This window comes from Mya arenaria, chromosome 15, assembly GCF_026914265.1.
Source record: "Mya arenaria isolate MELC-2E11 chromosome 15, ASM2691426v1".
In the NCBI taxonomy this organism is placed as follows: Eukaryota; Metazoa; Mollusca; class Bivalvia; order Myida; family Myidae; genus Mya; species Mya arenaria.
In genome coordinates, this window is record NC_069136.1 from 37,515,126 (window position 1) to 37,536,314 (window position 21,189).

At 35.0% G+C, this 21,189-nt stretch overlaps 1 protein-coding gene and 1 long non-coding RNA gene across 2 annotated transcripts; both read left to right on the forward strand.

Moving 5' to 3' along the window:
• Positions 1-5: 5 nt before the first annotated feature.
• On the forward strand, positions 6-2,704 carry LOC128218683 (uncharacterized). The gene is made up of 3 exons (XR_008258425.1): positions 6-32; positions 890-1,017; positions 2,606-2,704. It is a non-coding gene; the product is annotated as an uncharacterized LOC128218683 (long non-coding RNA).
• Positions 2,705-4,135: 1,431 nt separating this feature from the next.
• On the forward strand, positions 4,136-20,880 carry LOC128218682 (oxalate:formate antiporter-like). The gene is made up of 7 exons (XM_052926338.1): positions 4,136-4,255; positions 4,895-5,012; positions 6,204-6,326; positions 7,060-7,201; positions 8,213-8,301; positions 16,647-16,746; positions 20,412-20,880. Exons 1-7 carry the CDS (start codon positions 4,143-4,145, stop codon positions 20,468-20,470), a joined length of 744 nt encoding a protein of 247 aa, XP_052782298.1. The 5' UTR covers positions 4,136-4,142; the 3' UTR covers positions 20,471-20,880.
• Positions 20,881-21,189: the final 309 nt, after the last annotated feature.

Here is a 21,189-nt window from a genome sequence, read left to right on the forward strand (position 1 = left end):
CGTATGGACCTCCGGTACAGAACGCTGCTAAGGTTCGTAAACATTCGGGTTTGTTAAACTTTGTAATTATCTGCCACTTTCCATTTGACCTCGCCTTGATGCCATATGACCTAAATTTGTGCAAACATATCATTAGTGGCATTATATAAGAGTGACTGCCATTCTTAGTCAAGTACAGAAAGTAGAGGAGTGAATGAAGCGGAATGAGGTACACCGTGGTCTGGGTGTGGCGAATGTTGAACGCCCAACTATCAGCACTTGAAACGAACGCTCAACCACTAGGCTGTAGGAACCAACATTCGGATCTTCAAATAACCTTCATTCACATAACCTTCAAATAATGTCCTTTACAGTGAATAATTGTGAGTTTTCGCTCATGGTTTGTTCGGTACAAGTGTATTCAGCGTCGTCAATTTTGGTTGTGTAGAAAATTGTTGGCTATGACTAAATGTTCATGCACAGTAAGACCCAAAATTAAATCTTTAATAGAAACAAAACACGGTCGAGCTTTGGCGTTCGCTCCGCTTGCCCATGCTATCTATCAGATACAGTACCAGGCCTCAGGATGCTGGTGTGTATGTTTGCCACACCTAATGTGGCTTAAATGTTGGGGAGTTATTTGTTATTTAGATATGTAGGTAAATATATGTTGTAAATCTGACCGACAGCCTTTGTCTTTTCTTTACATATCATGACTTATTTTATTTCAAACATGTCAGCTTGTGGCCTTCATCACAATAAAACTGCAAACGTTCAACATATTTGTAGGAAATATCCAATTTTTCATAATTTCGTTTGGAGACTTTAAAAAATATGAATTGTAAATTTCGCAGAAGCTGTTTCCAAGCCCTAAACTTCGTATATCCCTTTGTTGCTTGATTTCTTGCAGTGGATGCCCGCCCGTCCAGCACTCGCCGTTGGATTGATTGTGGGCGGGTTTGGGCTCGGGGCGTTTGTGTTTAATCTCATTATAACATACTACATTAACCCCGACAACATACAGATCAACGACAACGAGTGAGTATTTTTACGATGCATGTACAAGAAGTTCGTTGACTTTTTTCATATTTATTTTTTTGTGTAGATTTTAAGCAAGGCATTATTCTACTTAGACACATTTTTTTCATTTTAGTAAATCAACCTCCATTTTTGATGCCTCAATGTGGCGAACGTCAAAATGATTGTTCAATTAGTTGTATCACTTTGTTGATAATACAGCTTCAAATTGTTTAAAGAAAATAAATTACTATTGTTGTTTCCTAGTATGGAATAATACTTAGCATATTAAAGCATTCAATTCTGTGATTATGCAGAAACAACATTAAAAAGTGCAAAACGTGTTGACGAGATTCCTTTTGTAGCACAGAACCTTATGTCAATCACTTCTTTCTCTGAGATTTTTTATCAGGAATGGATCTCCTTCTGGCTGTTGAGAATGTATATATAACGTAAATATATATTGAAAGAAAAATTGTGAGCTTAGCTTCCTTTTATAGGAGACATTAGATGTTTCTAAAAATTGGGGCCTGGCATAAAACTGATATATCACATACATAATACATGGACAAAATATGGTTGATAAATAATATCCATGCATGATTTAACATCATCACATCGTTATGTGTCGTACGCCGCCCCAGCGTTTTATGCCCATCTTACAAAAACATAGTGCAAATTATGTCCGTGAAGTTGGCAGCCCAACAGACTGGCAGCGTACATTAGCAGACTGGCAGCGTGGTAGCCTGGCAGCGTGAAGTCAGCAGCACAGCAGACTGACAAATTTAGTATTTTGCTCAATCTAGCTGATAACGGACGTGGCAGTGATTGTACTAGCCAAGCTTGATTTAAATACTTCATAAAGTTAAAAATAAATATCAAAAGAAGTCCTTCAACTTCTTAAAAATCCCTAGCATTTTCTTTTAATAGTAACAATTACACTTGAAATTCACATCTGGTTACTTCTACATAGTTCTTTTTTCTTCTGAAACACACTTATAGGCATTAGAAGACAATGCAGACAGGGCGATATTCTTCAGTTACAAAATACCGAAACAATACACTAGTCAGCAGAAAGAACCCCTAGCACGCCAAGAAATAATCGCAAAATGTTGGCCTCGTCTATTATATTAAAAAGATAGAACTGCAAATCGTATTGAAAAGTAGTTTGATTTTTATCATTTTTCTGAGAATGTATTTCATGTATTTATAGATGCACTATTACTCCCATTAAGAGTTAACATATTTAATACAATTGTTTGAATATACCCAAAAGGATGAACAAATGAAAATAATGATGCTTATGAAAGATACCTAGTTTAATTTAAAAGAAATGTGCAGAACACCTGGTATTGCTACCTTATGTGACCATAGTAAATCGCAGGAAATCTTTAAGCATTCACCAATCATTTAATATGATTGCGTTTTAAGCTATTAAATCCACAGTTATAATATTGTTAATAGTAATTAACGTTTCCCATGAATGTATTATTTAGTAAGTAGTTGAGGGTGTATCACTCAAAATTTATGTTTGTTTTACATGTGTATGTATTGATTTTAAATAAGAGTGTAATTTTAAATGAATTAAGACATCTGAGCCTTTCTACAGCTACTTCACTGACCAGGCTTTGCTGGACCGGGTACCACGCGTGTTCTTCCTGCTTGCCGGCATCTACATCGCACTGCAAGTCATTGGAGTGTTTCTTACGGCACCAGTTCCGCCGGAAAACGAGCATGTACGGTGATATGTCTAAATATGATATCAATTGAAGGCCATATTGAAGAGAACACCTTTCGTATTTGTATAAATTACCTTCAGACTAGGTGACGTGTAATTAAATGTCAGGATCCATGTTTACGAAAATCTTTAAACCAAGCCTAGGAGAATCATTCTTAATACAATATATTACAAATGCCCTGACCGGGACTCGAACCCACAACCCGTGCAATGGACTCGCTTTACAATGAAACGACGACGATCTGTCCGACTGACTTAGCCGAATAGTCACCTAAAATAGCTTTACCAAAGCATATAAAGTTGATGTCCTACGTCTAGAATGAGAAGACGGGACATTGTTTTGCAAGATTGTATTACGTCTAATTCTGATAATTCTCAATGTGGAAGAGTCTTTGCTTTTTAAACCGCCCGGAACAGGAGAACCTTTTTGATATACTAGTACTTAGAAATGCGCCTACCAGGACTTGAACCCACAACCCATGCAATGAACGCGCCTACAAGTGAGCCACATTGGTCCTACCGACTGAACTAGCCGGTTGCCCCTTCTCCGACCGCCCCAAATATATTGTTATTAATATCCAAACTAACGCATATATTGTTGACGTGGTTCCCGCTTAACGCGAAAGACGGGAAATTAACAAATCATTATATATTACATTTATCTTTTCAGAAATCGGTTGATTACTTACGAAACTTTGGAATATTAATAAACGCATAAATTGTAACCATCATAAGTTTTCTAAACTATTTCATACAATAAAAAAGGCGTTTAAGTTTTGAAAATCTGAAATTAGGTAAAAATCGGCCCAGAAAGTTATATACAGCGTTGATGGGACACCGACTTTAAAGGGGCTAGACACCAGCTGATACAATTGCAAGAAAAACAGAGACATTTTTCAAAAACTAATATTAAATTGATATCGGTCTGTACAACTCATTTGATCTCACTTACTGATGAATCACATCAGTTACGACACATGCGTCTTTAGCAGTTTTTGCGTATTTTTCCAAAACGACATTTACAGGTTTTGTCTACCACTTAAAGCCAAGTTAATTGAAAAAATCGTCGGTACATATAACTGTACTAGTTATGTGGCTTACACATGCTAAATATACACACTGTTATCTGGGAAACCATTATGCATTTATATTTTTAAATGGGATAACTCAGTTGAGACAGCGACAAAATAAAAAAAAAAAATAAATCATGTAAAGTTATGTGTTATCGGTCCCATGCTTATATTGTCAATTCTAGGCTAAGTCTGTGGAAAAAATGTATTTGCCGATTTTGGGACCATCTGGTGTCTAGTCCTTTTAAGAAAATATTTTCTATTACGGAGAATACGAGGGCATAATATACCATTCTAAAATACGTATATGTGTCTGCCCACAGATACGAGTGTCACGGATGCGGGAAGATCAACCGTCAGGTGCAGTCGACGATGGGGCGGCCTCGTCAGACAGAGCCGATTTTGACGAGTCTGTTAATATCTTTGGCGATGAACATCATAACAATGACCAGTAACGCGTTTTTGGAAAATTAATGCACCAGTCAATTGTAACCTAGGCCTCCAGGTCCGGGAAATAGCGGGGACTTTGACTTTCGGTCCAGCCAACCCCGGGTAAAATCCCCGCCCGGCTGGTACACACTGCTGGTAAAATCCCCGCCAAATGCCACCGCACCCCAGGAACCCTAGGTTAGTCCCCCCCCCCCGCTTTTTTGGCGCGAAGACAAATCACCGCATTTACCCGGCACTTTGGGGCCACTTGGAACGCAAAACACGACCCATTATCCCGGCTATCCCTGGTATACACCCGTACCTGGGGTAGGGGCCGTGGTTACAATTGACTGGTGCATAACAACATATTTGCGAGATGGTCTCAAATTGTTTTAACGGTGAATGTATTTAATGCTTGCGAGCTTGTGTTTATTCCGACCTGCCAAAAAGTGCAGGTTCGGGATTTTCACTTTTAGTGTATGTTTTCTTTACCATTTTGGCATTTACTGTTTTTTCATTCGGTGCGATTATGTATATACCAAACATGCGACGGTACTTCACCTCGCAACATATGTTATATCAGCCAGAGGGCATATTTTCGATAGCCAAACTGTTTATAATATCGCTGTCTCCTTCATTGTTTGCTACGTATTCGTTGCAGGGCGCAGACAGTCTGGGGAACCGTGAAAGAGATCTTTGTGAACAAGGACGCGTGGAAGATCCATCTCATCATACTGTTTGTTTATGCGGGAATGCAAGTCGTACATAGCTACTACAAGGTATGTTTTCAGTATCAGATAGCGCCAGATGATTTTGGATTATGGGAATTATCAAATGTGTGAACTCAAATTGAAAAATTAATGGAATATGCATTGGTAGTACAGTACATTACACTAAGAATGGTACAAACCCTTGGAGCTATTGAATTTAAAAAGACCAAGAGTAAATTTTGTAAGCTTTTGGCTGGTGTTACATTAATATTTTACCCCGTTGAAAACCAAGTTGAAAACTGGCCCTAAGGCATTTCACGCGGACTATGAGCACTCCGAGATAATGAGAGTAATCTGCCGATAAAGTATGTATGCTTCTGAGATCAGCGTTCTCGGTTCCATTGCGATTGTTCATTGAAAGCAATATAATATGCAACAGTACCATAGCCCATTCGGAACTCCTCGGCCCTTTTTATCGAAAATAACATCGGATGTATGCCGGTACATTTTAGTAGAAGTAGTTCGTAAAATTTTGAATTATATCATTAATCTAATGTAGTAGTTAAGCTTATCTTTGTTAATCTAAGTTTAAATTGATTGCCATTGAAGTGTAATATTGCAAACATAATTAAGATAACCTAGAGTTAAGTCATTAACCTTAACTTTAAAATTAAATTACAACGCGATCTACTTGCAGCGAGCTTAAATATACCAATTTCTGAGTATGTAAACCGTCCAAACACATTGTTTTCGATAAAAATTGGCGAGGAGTTCCCAATGTACCATAGCCAATTTACTATTTGTTATTGTATGCATAAAAAGATAACGAACGGCTTTGTAAATATTTGTTCCAATATTTGTTTATTTCAACCTATATGCTTTTATTTCCAGGTCACAAACTTATTGTTGTATTTTTGATGTTTTATGTATGTTTGTTATTCATGTCGGAAATAGTTCATTGGGCTAATGTTTCTTGTTAACACATACCCGAATTTAAATAAAGATTCCTGTATCTTGTATAGCCCGCTGCATTGGCATATTAGCGGTATATAATGTACAACTAAGTATCATGTCACCGCACCCCTGTCCTCTACAATATACATGGACTTTATTGGCACTGCTTGGTCTTGGCATCGAACAAACGTCCACAATACGTACCATCTACTACTTAAATACAACATTTGCATTTCTTTGTAAGTTTAAAACGGTTTAAACTTTAAACCAAACTAAAGGCACGTCTTTTCCGTCAATCTATTGCAGATCTATGGACAAACCTTTATCAAGAACGACACGTATTTGGGTGTAGTCGGCTCCATAGCATCCGTGTTCAACAGTTTTTGTAGACCGCTCTGGGGAGTCGTGTTTGACAAGAAAGGTTTTAAGGTAGGACCGTCTTGTGTTGCACCCATTATTATCAACGTTACGGTATAGCTGATTGCATAATCATTTCGGGTTTCCAAGTCCTTATAAATTCAAAAAAGGGCAATTGTACTTCATTTCGTCACCACTGACCATCTCAGTACATGTGAATGGAAATAAATTTAAATCGGAATATTTCAGCTATGGAACACCTCTAACTGCTCAAACATGTTGACCAAGAAAATATTTGTCATCAAAAAAGTGCAGTATTCAAACAGTTTTAATAAGTGCTTATGACATTCATGGCGATTTTGTTGATACCGAATTAGTTTAAGTTTGGGTTTCGGCGGGTTTCGGCGGTTTGGGAACCAGTTTCAAGACTTTTGCTTGAAGTAGCACATATATGGTTCTGTGTACAACTTCAACAACATGATTGAGCTTTTGCATATAGCCAGTATTTCTCATTTTCTTCAAAATAATGAAACCGCCGATGATCGTTTGCCTGTTTTAACTAAATGGTGTTTCAACACTCGTCTTGGATCACTGTCAAGCCATGTTGTTGTTTCAAAGTGAATTAGTTTCCGGATGGAACGAACAGACGATACCGCCTCCAAATGGGGTTTCAATGCTTTCAAAAACCAGTTTCGGTTTTTGTACAACAACCAATTAAACTTGTAATCATTTATTTGAAACAAAAACAATACAATACCATAACTAGTATATAACTAACAAAAACACCCTTATTATCCACATTTAGTTCACCATGACGATCATCTTGGCAATATACGTAACGCTGTCTTGCACCATCATGTATACAGAAAAGATCACTGCCCACAACCAGGCCTTCGGGGAGGCCTGTTTCATGATCTGGATATGTGGAATGTACGCCATGTTTGCAGGTACAGGGATACACTTTATGGTTTCATAGTTTGTTCAAATGCATAAAGGCTCTATGTCCATAAGCATACATCAATGTAATTCATAATATATAATTATATATGCAATTCTGTCGATCCTTGGTAATAACATATATTAATATATGTATAAGTATTTATGCTAAAAAGGAAACACAAATTGTACATAGACATTTCACATAGACTACAGCTTAATCATAGTGAGGGGACAGTGGTTACAAATATCCTTTGAATGTGTTATGTAACATCATCATATTATACAATACGATGACCGAAGTTGTTTCACGTTTTTACTAAGTACATTGTTCAATAGATTCTAACTATCAGGCTAAAGCTATAACACTGAGTATTTTATTGTCACGATTTATTATACTCAGAGTCATATTGTTACTATATATAAGGCTTAAACTTCAACACAGGGTATGTTATTGTCACTATTTTTCGGGCTTAAACTTAAAATACGGATCTTTTATTGTCATTAAATATCAGACTAAAACTACACATCAGATTCTTTTATTGTCACTAAATATCAGGCTCACTGTCAGACACCGCAACACAGAGTATTTTATTGCCTTTATGAATCATACGTAAACTACAACAGAGAGTATTTTATTGCCTTTATGAATCATACGTAAACTACAACACAGAGTATTTTATTGCCTTTATGAATCATACTTTAACTCCAAGACAGAGTATTTTATTGCCTTTATGAATCATAATTAAACTACAACACAGAGTATTTTGTTACTTTAAATCAGGCTAAAATATTACACAGAGTAGTTTGTGTCACTTTAAATCAGGCTAAACAACGGCACAGAGTTTTTTTGATACTGTATATCAGGCTAAAAGTAACACAGAGTATTGTTGTCACTTTAAAACAGGCTAAACAACAGCACAGATTATTTCTGTCACTTTTTTGTGACTTATCTTTCGAAATTGAACTTGCGAGAACAAAAGAAAAACAAATACGTAAGCTGACGCTCTTCTGTTTGTCAGGTCTGTGGTCCGTATGCCCGACTGTCTACAGTAAACTGTTTGGTCCGAACAACATGGCAGTGTGCCTGGGATATCAGTTCCTTGCGCTGGTTTGTATCGTCTCAAACAGATGGATTTCCTATTTAGAAAAAGAGTTGTATTTTGATGGCTGCATCTTTTGTTACCATATATAAGCAAAAAATGTAATTGTATGGCTGCAATGTATTGTAACTGTACTTCAACAAGGTTATGTTATTGTATGGCTGCAATGTATTGTAACTGTACTTCAACAAGGTAATGTTATTGTATGGCTGCAATGTATTGTAACTGTACTTCAACAAGGTAATGTTATAGTATGACTGCAATGTATTGTAACTGTACTTCAACAAGGTAATGTTATTGTATGACTGCAATGTATTGTAACTGTACTTCAACAAGGTAATTTTATTGTATGACTGTAATGTATTGGTACTGTACTTCAACAAGGTACTGTAAGTGTATGGCTGCAATGTATTGTAACTGTACTTCAACAAGGTTATGTTATTGCATGGCTGTAATGTATTGTAACTGTACTTCAACAAGGTAATGTTATTGTATGACTGTAATGTATTGTAACTGTACTTCAACAAGGTTATGTTATTGCATGGCTGTAATGAATTGTAACTGTACTTCAACAAGGTAATGTTATTGTATGACTGTAATGTATTGTAACTGTACTTCAACAAGGTAATGTAATTGTATGGCTGCAATGTATTGTAACTGTACTTCAACAAGGTAATGTTATTGTATGAATGCAATGTATTGTAACTGTACTTCAACAAGGTAATGTTATTGTATGAATGCAATGCATTTTAACTGTACTTCAACAAGGTAATGTTATTGTATGACTGCAATGTATTGTAACTGTACTTCAACAAGGTAATGTTATTGTATGGCTGCAATGTATTGTAACTGTATTTCAACAAGGTACTGTAAGTGTATGGCTGCAATGTATTGTAACTGTACTTCAACAAGGTTATGGTATTGCATGGCTGTAATGAATTGTAACTGTACTTTAACAAGGTAATGTTATTGTATGAATGCAATGTATTGTAACTGTACTTCAACAAGGTAATGTTTTTGTATGGCTGCAATGTATTGTAACTGTACTTCAACAAGGTTATGCTATTGCATGGCTGTAATAAATTGTAACTGTACTTCAACAAGGTAATGTTATTGTATGAATGCAATGAATTGTAACTGTACTTCAACAAGGTAATGTTCTTGTATGGCTGCAATGTATTGTAACTGTACTTCAACAAGGTACTGTTAGTGTATGGCTGCAATGTATTGTAACTGTACTTCAACAAGGTTATGATATTGCATGGCTGTAATGAATTGTAACTGTACTTCAACAAGGTAATGTTATTGTATGACTGTAATGTATTGTAACTGTACTTCAACAAGGTACTGTAATTGTATGGCTGTAATATATTGTAACTGTACTTCAACAAGGTAATGTTATGGTATGAATGCAATGTATTGGTACTGTACTTCAACAAGGTAATGTAATTGTATGGCTGCAATGTATTGTAACTGTACTTCAACAAGGTACTGTAATTGTATGGCTGCAATGTATCGTAACTGTACTTCAACAAGGTAATGTAATTAAATCGCTACAATGTATTGTAACTGTATTTCCACAAGGTAATGTAATTGCATCGCTGCAATGTATTGGTACTGTACTTCAACAAGGTAATGTTATTGTATGAATGCAATGTATTGTAACTGTACTTCAACAAGGTAATGTTATTGTATGAATGCAATGTGTAGTAACTGTACTTCAACAAGGTACTGTAATTGTATGGCTGCAATGTATTGTAACTGTACTTCAACAAGGTAATGCAATTGTATGGCTGCTATGTATTGTAACTGTACTTCAACAAGGTACTGTAATTGTATGGCTGCAATGTATTGTAACTGTACTTCAACAAGGTACTGTAATTGTATGGCTGCAATGTATTGTAACTGTACTTCAACAAGGTAATGTTATTGTATGGCTGCAATGTATTGTAACTGTATTTCCACAAGGTAATGTTATTGTATGACTGCAATGTATTGTAACTGTACTTCAACAAGGTAATGTTATTGTATGGCTGCAATGTATAGTAACTGTATTTCCACAAGGTACTGTAATTGTATGGCTGCAATGTATCGTAACTGTACTTCAACAAGGTACTGTAATTGTATGGTTGCAATGTATTGTAACTGTACTTCAACAAGGTAATGTTATTGTATGGCTGCAATGTATAGTAACTGTATTTCCACAAGGTACTGTAATTGTATGGCTGCATTGAATCGTAACTGTACTTCAACAAGGTAATGTAATTGCATCGCTGCAATGTATTGTAACTGTATTTCCACAAGGTAATGTAATTGTATGGCTGCAATGTATTGTAACTGTACTTCAACAAGGTAATGTTATTGTATGACTGCAATGTATTGGTACTGTACTTCAACAAGGTAATGTAATTGTATGACTGCAATGTATTGTAACTGTACTTCAACAAGGTAATGTAATTGTATGAATGCAATGTATTGTAACTATACTTCAACAAGGTGATGTAATTGTATGACTGCAATGTATTGGTACTGTACTTAAACAAGGTAATGTAATTGTATGAATGCAATGTATTGTAACTGTACTTCAACAAAGTAATGTAATTGTATGAATGCAATGTATTGTAACTGTACTTCAACAAGGTAATGTTATTGTATGACTGCAATGTATTGGTACTGTACTTCAACAAGGTAATGTTATTGTATGAATGCAATGTATTGTAACTGTACTTCAACAAGGTAATGTAATTGTATGACTGCAATGTATTGGTACTGTACTTCAACAAGGTAATGTTATTGTATGACTGCAATGTATTGTAACTGTACTTCAACAAGGTAATGTTATTGTATGGCTGTAATGTATTGTAACTGTACTTCAACAAGGTAATGTAATTGTATGACTGCAATGTATTGGTACTGTACTTCAACAAGGTAATGTTATTGTATGACTGCAATGTATTGGTACTGTACTTCAACAAGGTAATGTAATTGTATGACTGTAATGTATTGTAACTGTACTTCAACAAGGTAATGTAATTGTATGACTGCAATGTATTGGTACTGTACTTCAACAAGGTAATGTTATTGTATGACTGCAATGTATTGTAACTGTACTTCAACAAGGTAATGTAATTGTATGGCTGTAATGTATTGTAACTGTACTTCAACAAGGTAATGTAATTGTATGACTGCAATGTATTGGTACTGTACTTCAACATGGTAATGTTATTGTATGACTGCAATGTATTGGTACTGTACTTCAACAAGGTAATGTAATTGTATGACTGCAATGTATTGTAACTGTACTTCAACAAGGTAATGTTATTGTATGACTGCAATGTATTGGTACTGTACTTCAACAAGGTAATGTAATTGTATGACTGCAATGTATTGTAACTGTACTTCAACAAGGTAATGTAATTGTATGGCTGTAATGTATTGTAACTGTACTTCAACAAGGTAATGTTATTGTATGACTGCAATGTATTGTAACTGTACTTCAACAAGGTAATGTAATTGTATGGCTGTAATGTATTGTAACTGTACTTCAACAAGGTAATGTTATTGTATGACTGCAATGTAATGTAACTGTACTTCAACAAGGTAATGTAATTGTATGGCTGTAATGTATTGTAACTGTACTTCAACAAGGTAATGTTATTGTATGACTGCAATGTATTGTAACTGTACTTCAACAAGGTAATGTAATTGTATGACTGCAATGTATTGGTACTGTACTTCAACAAGGTAATGTAATTGTATGACTGCAATGTATTGGTACTGTACTTCAACAAGGTAATGTAATTGTATGACTGCAATGTATTGGTACTGTACTTCAACAAGGTAATGTAATTGTTTGACTGCAATGTATTGTAACTGTACTTCAACAAGGTAATGTTATTGTATGGCTGTAATGGATTGTAACTGTACTTCAACAAGGTAATGTTATTGTATGACTGTAATGTATTGTAACTGTATTTCAACAAGGTAATGTTTTTGTATGACTGCAATGTATTGGTACTGTACTTCAACAAGGTAATGTTATTGTATGGCTACAATGTATTTTAACTGTACTTCAACAAGGTAATGTTATTGTATGACTGCAATGTATTGTAACTGTACTTCAACAAGGTAATGTTATTGTATGAATGCAATGTATTGTAACTGTACTTCAACAAGGTAATGTAACTGTATGACTGCAATGTATTGGTACTGTACTTCAACAAGGTAATGTTATTGTATGGCTGTAATGTATTGTAACTGTACTTCAACAAGGTAATGTTATTGTATGACTGCAATGTATTGGTACTGTACTTCAACAAGGTAATGTTATTGTATGAATGCAATGTATTGTAACTGTACTTCAACAAGGTAATGTAATTGTATGGCTGTAATGTATTGTAACTGTACTTCAACAAGGTAATGTTTTTGTATGACTGCAATGTATTGGTACTGTACTTCAACAAGGTAATGTAATCGTATGGCTGTAATGTATTGTAACTGTACTTCAACAAGGTAATGTAATTGTATGACTGCAATGTATTGGTACTGTACTTCAACAAGGTAATGTAATTGTATGGCTGTAATGTATTGTAACTGTACTTCAAAAAGGTAATGTAATTGTATGACTGCAATGTATTGTAACCGTACTTCAACAAGGTAATGTTATTGTATGACTGCAATGTATTGTAACTGTACTTCAACAAGGTAATCTTATTGTATGACTGCAATGTATTGGTACTGTACTTCAACAAGGTAATGTAATTGTATGGCTGTAATGTATTGTAACTGTACTTCGACAAGGTAATGTAATTGTATGAATGCAATGTATTGTAACTGTACTTCAACAAGGTAATGTAATTGTATGAATGCAATGTATTGTAACTGTACTTCAACAAGGTAATGTTATTGTATGACTGCAATGTATTGGTACTGTACTTCAACAAGGTAATGTATTTGTATGGCCTCTAATGTATTGTAACTGTACTTCAACAAGGTAATGTAATTGTATGACTGCAATGTATTGGTACTGTACTTCAACAAGGTAATGTAATTGTATGGCTGTAATGTATTGTAACTGTACTTCAACAAGGTAATGTAATTGTATGACTGCAATGTATTGTAACTGTACTTCAACAAGGTTATGTTATTGCATGGCTGTAATGAATTGGTATTGTACTTCAACAAGGTAATGTAATTGTATGAATGCAATGTATTTTAACTGTACTTCAACAAGGTAATGTTATTGTATGACTGCAATGTATTGGTACTGTACTTCAACAAGGTATTGTAATTGTATGAATGCAATGTATTGTAACTGTACTTCAACAAGGTAATGTTATTGTATGACTGCAATGTATTGGTACTGTACTTCAACAAGGTATTGTAATTGTATGAATGCAATGTATTGTAACTGTACTTCAACAAGGTAATGTTATTGTATGACTGCAATGTATTGGTATTGTACTTCAACAAGGTAATGTAATTGTATGACTGCAATGTATTGGTATTGTACTTCAACAAGGTAATGTAATTGTATGGCTGTAATGTATTGTAACTGTACTTCAACAAGGTAATGTAATTGTATGACTGCAATGTATTGGTACTGTACTTCAACAAGGTAATGTAATTGTATGGCTGTAATGTATTGTAACTGTACTTCGACAAGGTAATGTAATTGTATGAATGCAATGTATTGTAACTGTACTTCAACAAGGTAATGTAATTGTATGACTGCAATGTATTGGTACTGTACTTCAACAATGTAATGTAATTGTATGAATGCAATGTATTGTTACTGTACTTCAACAAGGTAATGTAATTGTATGAATGCAATGTATTGTAACTGTACTTCAACAAGGTAATGTTATTGTATGAATGCAATGTATTGTAACTGTACTTCAACAAGGTAATGTTATTGTATGACTGCAATGTATTGTAACTGTACTTCAACAAGGTAATGTTATTGTATGACTGCAATGTATTGGTACTGTACTTCAACAAGGTAATGTAATTGTATGGCTGTAATGTATTGTAACTGTACTTCAACAAAGTAATGTTATTGTATGACTGCAATGTATTGGTGCTGTACTTCAACAAGGTAATGTTATTGTATGACTGCAATGTATTGGTACTGTACTTCAACAAGGTAATGTAATTGTATGGCTGCAATGTATTGTAACTGTACTTCAACAAGGTAATGTAATTGTATGACTGCAATGTATTGTAACTGTACTTCAACAAGGTAATGTTATTGTATGACTGCAATGTATTGGTACTGTACTTCAGCAAGGTAATGTAATTGTATGGCTGTAATGTATTGTAACTGTACTTCAACAAGGTAATGTTATTTTATGGCTGCAATGTATTGTAACTGTACTTCAACAAGGTAATGTAATTGTATGGCTGCAATGTGTTGTAACTGTACTTCAACAAGGTAATGTTATTGTATGACTGCAATGTATTGGTACTGTACTTCAACAAGGTAATGATTTTGTATGGCTGTAATGTATTGTAACTGTACTTCAACAAGGTAATGTTATTTTATGGCTGTATTGTATTGTAACTGTACTTCAACAAGGTAATGTAATTTTATGGCTGTATTGTATTGTAACTGTACTTCAACAAGGTAATGTAATTTTATGGCTGTAATGTATTGTAACTGTACTTCAACAAGGTAATGTTTTTGTATGGCTGCAATGTATTGTAACTGTACTTCAACAAGGTAATGTAATTGTATGGCTGCAATGTATTGTAACTGTACTTCAACAAGGTAATGTATTTGTATGGCTGCAATGTATTGTAACTGTACTTCAACAAGGTAATGTAATTTTATGGCTGTATTGTATTGTAACTGTACTTCAACAAGGTAATGTAATTTTATGGCTGTATTGGATTGTAACTGTACTTCAACAAGGTAATGTAATTTTATGGCTGTAATGTATTGTAACTGTACTTCAACAAGGTAATGTTTTTGTATGGCTGCAATGTATTGTAACTGTACTTCAACAAGGTAATGTAATTGTATGGCTGCAATGTATTGTAACTGTACTTCAACAAGGTAATGTAATTGTATGGCTGCAATGTATTGTAACTGTACTTCAACAAGGTAATGTAATTTTATGGCTGTATTGTATTGTAACTGTACTTCAACAAGGTAATGTAATTTTATGGCTGTATTGTATTGTAACTGTACTTCAACAAGGTAATGTTTTTGTATGGCTGCAATGTATTTTAACTGTACTTTAACAAGGTAATGTAATTTTATGGCTGTATTGCATTGTAACTGTACTTCAACAAGGTAATGTAATTGCATGGCTGCAATGTATTGGCACTGTACGCCAACAATGAATTGCAATTGTTTCCCTTACAAATTATTGCAATTGTGTTACTTATGCTGATACTTTGTCGTGCTTTGTGCTTTGTTGTCAATATCAGTCAGATATTGGGAATATTTTTACTATTTACTTAAATTATTAACACCTAGTATCGATATAACAATATCAACAACAACAACTGACGGATATTGACTTTGTGAAAAGACGTGGCACCCTTGCAGATTATGTTTTTACTGCCTCTTCCATTCGATCTGTGATGTCCTGTCGTGTGTAGTACAAGGAAAACCTTTTATGATCAATCTATTTAATCAGAAAAATACTTGGCTACACAATAAAACAAACCCGCCATTTAAATAATGATATTTGAATGATTTGAGCGTTTATGTTCCATAAATGACCGTTGGTTCCATTGAATAAATTGTTGAATAAGTTCTATCGAACTTCAAACAACGGTAAATTTATTTTGACAATTGAGTAATCCCACATGTCATGTGATGATGACCGAAGACACGTGTCTTCATTACAAAATTACAATTTGCTTAAATTTTACAAAGGATAGTTGATTGTTTACTTTAAAAACAACGGCAATAATGGAAAATCATAAAATATTGCACGAATACGTATAAATAATACGAATAAAGCTATATTTACATATGTGGTGGCAGAGATCTGCCTGCTGGTCAAGGGAGGTAACTGCGTATGAGATTGAGGTTATATAATGCTGCTTGTCTCTATAATACTTGTATTTGATTCATAAGTGAGTCGCAAACTGGCTTTAAAAAAAGGTGATTCTGTTTTCGATTATATCTGAAAGGAAAATAATCATCAAAAAAAGGTGGTATATTTTACATGTGTATTGGTTGTATAGAAACAAGTTAATTTAACACAGTTCTCTTATATATGCATATGTGTACCTTTTTGTATTTCATTTGATATTTGCCTTGTATCATGTATAATGGGCCGGAGGCCTTTTATTTCAATAGATGTTCGTTCCTTCGATCATTTAAATATGCTTTTAGGGGATCGGTATACTGGTTGGAAACTCCGCTGGGTTGTGGCTGAAGGATATAATTGGCTGGCACTGGATGTACATCCTCGCTGGCACCATGGACGCTGCAGGTCAGCACCTATTATTAGTTTCAGAAGCATTTGAACTCGAACAAAACTATATACATTTATGATAAACTTGTCCGGGAACGTTGCATTAAAAACAGGTACATAGACATAGTACTGGTGACATACAACATCAGAAACAACATAAAAAACGGGGCTCCTCAAGATATAACTTTACTTTTCTCAGCTCCACAATACGAATGAAAATAATAGTTGGATACCATTCTCTCTTTCCTCTCAAACCTGTATAACCAATAGCTACATAGATCTGGGTCCCTTTTATCACAAACTGAACGAATTTTCTTAATATTGACTTAATCTGCCGAGCTAAGTCTCTTGCAAGGCTGACGTGAGATGAAACATTCACCTTCTGCGGTATGAGTAGGGACAAATCCAGTTGACCACAAACTTAAAACTATTTGTTTGGTCCCAACAAAGATAAAACCGATACACATGACACATATTCAATTCCATATGAAGCCTACATGACAATAAGAAAAATAAAGTGCATGTACATATCAATCAGAAATGTTCGTAGATTTTATCGAGGACATGCATATCAGTGTGTTCAAATGCAATTTTGATTAATGCTGCTGGCAGAGTACCCATATTCGCAATGTCTGAAGTTTGAGTTTAGACTAAGGCATATATTAATTAATTTTGTTATAATTGATCTTACATAAGTAAGGATGGTAAAAATTGCTATGTCTGTCATAAATAATCTGTTCTACGCTCAGGCAAACATCTTTTGTCGAAATAAACTATGTTATATATATTTTGAAACATCTAAGAATTCAATTAATGAGCTTATCTACACAGAATATGAAAACTACTGTTACATATTCACGCGCATTATATGTGGTAATACTATTCAATGAATGAGATTATCATCAGAACAGGGACTATTTTCTTTCCGAAATTCAATTTCATGCTTGGTTGACGGAAAGGTCATTTGGCATCTCGCTCATATTCAGTGGGGTACCACATAATTGAGCGCAGACTTTATTGACTTAAAAAGAAGTACCGTTGGTAACACCCGCATATTGAGAAAAAATGGATTTCACTGTCATCCCAGGAAGAAAAGGGTGAACACAATCCTTGTTAACTTGCCGTCGGGAATAACGTTCCAGAAAGAGTATCTCCTCTATCACACAATCAATACCACAGTAATAGTACACGCATGATTAGCCTAACACGAAAATTATAGAAAAAAAACATTTTGTTTTATTAAAAAGCGCATTGATAATGAAGCTATAGCCTTCCTATTCAAAGGGACGCAACTAATGAAAGTGGACTGCCGAAGCAGTCACCACCCATTTCAGATAAAAACAAGCAACACTCGTGCAACAACTTCTCAGGGATTTTGTCTTGTATGCATACCTGGAAAGTTTTCTTTATGTCTACGTTATTATATGTTTCAGTTTTAAACTAACAGAACGAACTCAGCTGTTTTAAGTTTAACTCTAGATTCTAGCCATTATCAAACAAAGCTCTTGCTGAATGTAAATTAAAGTAGTGTTACAACTGAATGACCATAAATCTATGCCTTAAAATATGAATCCATTTTGTCATGTCTTTTGTTTAACGGTCTCTATACATTGGTTAAATGGACGATAACTTTTTTTTCACCGTTTGTCTGAATATTGTTTTAATGAACAATGTTTTTTAGCGATTGTCTGTACACAATGGTTCAATGAACAATGCCTTTTGTTTCAGACTTCTCCTGTACACAGTGATTCAATAAACAATGAGTTGTGTTTCAGACTTCTCTTGTACACAATGTCTCAATGAACAATGGCGTTTGTTTCAGACTTATCTTGTACACAATGGCTCAATGAACAATGGCGTTTGTTTCAGACTTCTCCTGTACACAATGGTTCAATGAACAATGCCTTTTGTTTCAGACTTCTCCTTTACACAATGGCTCAATGAACAATGCCTTTTGTTTCAGACTTCTCCTGTACAAAATGGCTCAATGAACAATGCCTTTTATTTCAGACTTCTCCTGTACACAATGGCTCAATGAACAATGGCGTTTGTTTCAGACTTCTCCTGTACACAATGGCTCAATGAACAATGCCTTTTGTTTCAGACTTCTCCTGTACACAATGGCTCAATGAACAATGGCGTTTGTTACAAACTTCTCCTGTACACAATGGCTCAATGAACAATGCCCTTTGTTTCAGACTTCTCCTGTACACAATGGCCCAATAAACAATGACTTTTGTTTCAGACTTCTCCTTTACACAGTGGCTCAATGAACAATGATTTTTGTTTCTGGCATCTTCTGTACACAGTGGCTCAATGAACAATGATTTTTTTTTTGGCATCTTCTGTACACAGTGGCTCAATGAACAATGATTTTTGTTTCTGGCATCTTCTGTACACAGTGGCTCAATGAAAAACTACTTTTGTGTCAACGTTCGCCGGTACACTGTGATTTAATAAACTGTCAGCTTTGTTTCAGCGTTCGCCTGTACACTCTGGTCTTATTAACAATGAATGTGTTTCAGCTTTCGTCTGTACAATGGCGGCCAATGAACAATTACTTTTGTTTTAGCGTGTGTCTGTTCATTGTTGTTCAAAGAACAATTACTTGTCCGTACACTGACGTCCAACGAACACTGACTTATGCTTTAACGTTCGTCTGTACAATGTTGTCCAATGAGTAATGACTTTGTTTCAGTATTAGTCTGCACACTATGTTTAATTATCACTGATTTTGTTTTGAGCGTTCGTCTGCACACTGGTGTTAAATGACCATGATTTTGGTTCAGCGTTCATCTGAACACTGGTGTTTAATGATCCTGATTTTGGTTCAGCGGTCGTCTGCTCACTGTGTTTAATGAATACTGACATTCTTTCAGCTTTCGTCTGCACACAAGTTTTTATTGATCCCTCATTTTGTTTCAGCGTTCGTCTGCCGATGTGGTTTAATGATCAATGACTTTGTTTCACGATGTGGTTTAATGATCAATGACTTTGTTTCAGCTTGTGTCTGCACACCGTGGTTTTATGATTCCTGATATTGTTTTAGCGTGTTGCTGCACACTAAGTTTTAAAAATCAATTCAAGTTCGTCTGCACATTATGGTTCAATCATAAATGCCTTTGTTTCAACGATTGTCTGCACACTGCTGTTCAATTATCAATGCCTTTGTTTCAGCGTTCGTCTGCACACTGTTGTTCAAATTTCAATGTCTTTGTTTCAGCGTTCGTCTGTACATTGTTGTTCAATTTTCAATGCCTTTGTTTCAGCGTTCGTCTGCACATTGTTGTTCAATTTTCAATACCTTTGTTTCAGCGTTCGTCTGCACATTGTTGTTCAATTATCAATGCCTTTGTTTCAGCGTTCGTCTGCACATTGTTGTTCAATTTTCAATGCCTTTGTTTCAGCATTCGTCTGCACACTGTGGTTCAATTATCAATGCATTTGTTTCAGCGTTCGTCTGCACACTGTTGTTCAATTTTCAATGCCTTTGTTTCAGCGTTCGTCTGCACACTGTGGTTCAATTATCAATGCCTTTGTTTCAGCGTTCGTCTGCACACTGCTGTTCAATTATCAATGCCTTTGTTTCAGCGTTCGTCTGCACACTGCTGTTTAATTATCAATGCCTTTGTTTCAGCGTTCGTCTGCACACTGCTGTTCAATTATCAATGCCTTTGTTTCAGCGTTCGTCTGCACACTGTGGTTTAATGGCAAGAACATTGATACTGACGACGATATTTAAATGGCACAGCCACGTCAGAGTATACCACATTGACCTTACTGACATACAAGAGGACGATGCTGCTGTTGTTGTTGGTGTAGTTCTTTGATGCTGTTGTTGATACTTCCTTGAAATAACAACAGCAAAAACAAAATCAAAAGGAGTCTAATTAAATTGCATTATATACGATGGTTGTGTAAATGTTCCTCTGTCATTCAGAATTAAATACGTGCCATGGAATCGATATTTTCAAATATGTTGCTCAAATATATAGCGGATTACATGGCTACATGTATATAAAACCAATTACATTTTACTTACAGCTCGATTTAAGGAAATTCAATGAATATATTCAGAGTTGACTTTGATTTTATATGCACTGAAGGGGTCATCATATGAACTTTCTTAGGAAATTCAATTGATTAACTAAGAGTGAGAAATCGAATACAGATTTTATTTTTAAGAAGAAAAGACAGTCTATCATTTCAATTCTAAAGGTTTGTTTCAAAAATAGATTTTATCACAATACAGTTATGTTTATTTGAAAAAGGGATCGTGAGATACGATCATTGATAAGATGGGGTTATTTGGTCCACTTTATCATCGGGCGTACGACCAAATATAGTAAAATGAAGAATTTCAGTTAAATATTGAGTAAATGTAACAAATTAAAACTTTAACTTACAAAATCAAACGATATTTGCCCAAACCTTTATTAAAAGCTCTTATTTTCGAGACGG

Bases quoted from the DNA above. Each gene is read 5' to 3' on its own strand.
- LOC128218682 (XM_052926338.1), top strand. From the start codon at position 4,143: ATGCGGGAAGATCAACCGTCAGGTGCAGTCGACGATGGGGCGGCCTCG. The intron at 6,327-7,059 runs GTAGGACCGTCT...ATCCACATTTAG, and splicing joins TTGACAAGAAAGGTTTTAAG to TTCACCATGACGATCATCTT. The intron at 7,202-8,212 runs GTACAGGGATAC...TCTGTTTGTCAG, and splicing joins AATGTACGCCATGTTTGCAG to GTCTGTGGTCCGTATGCCCG.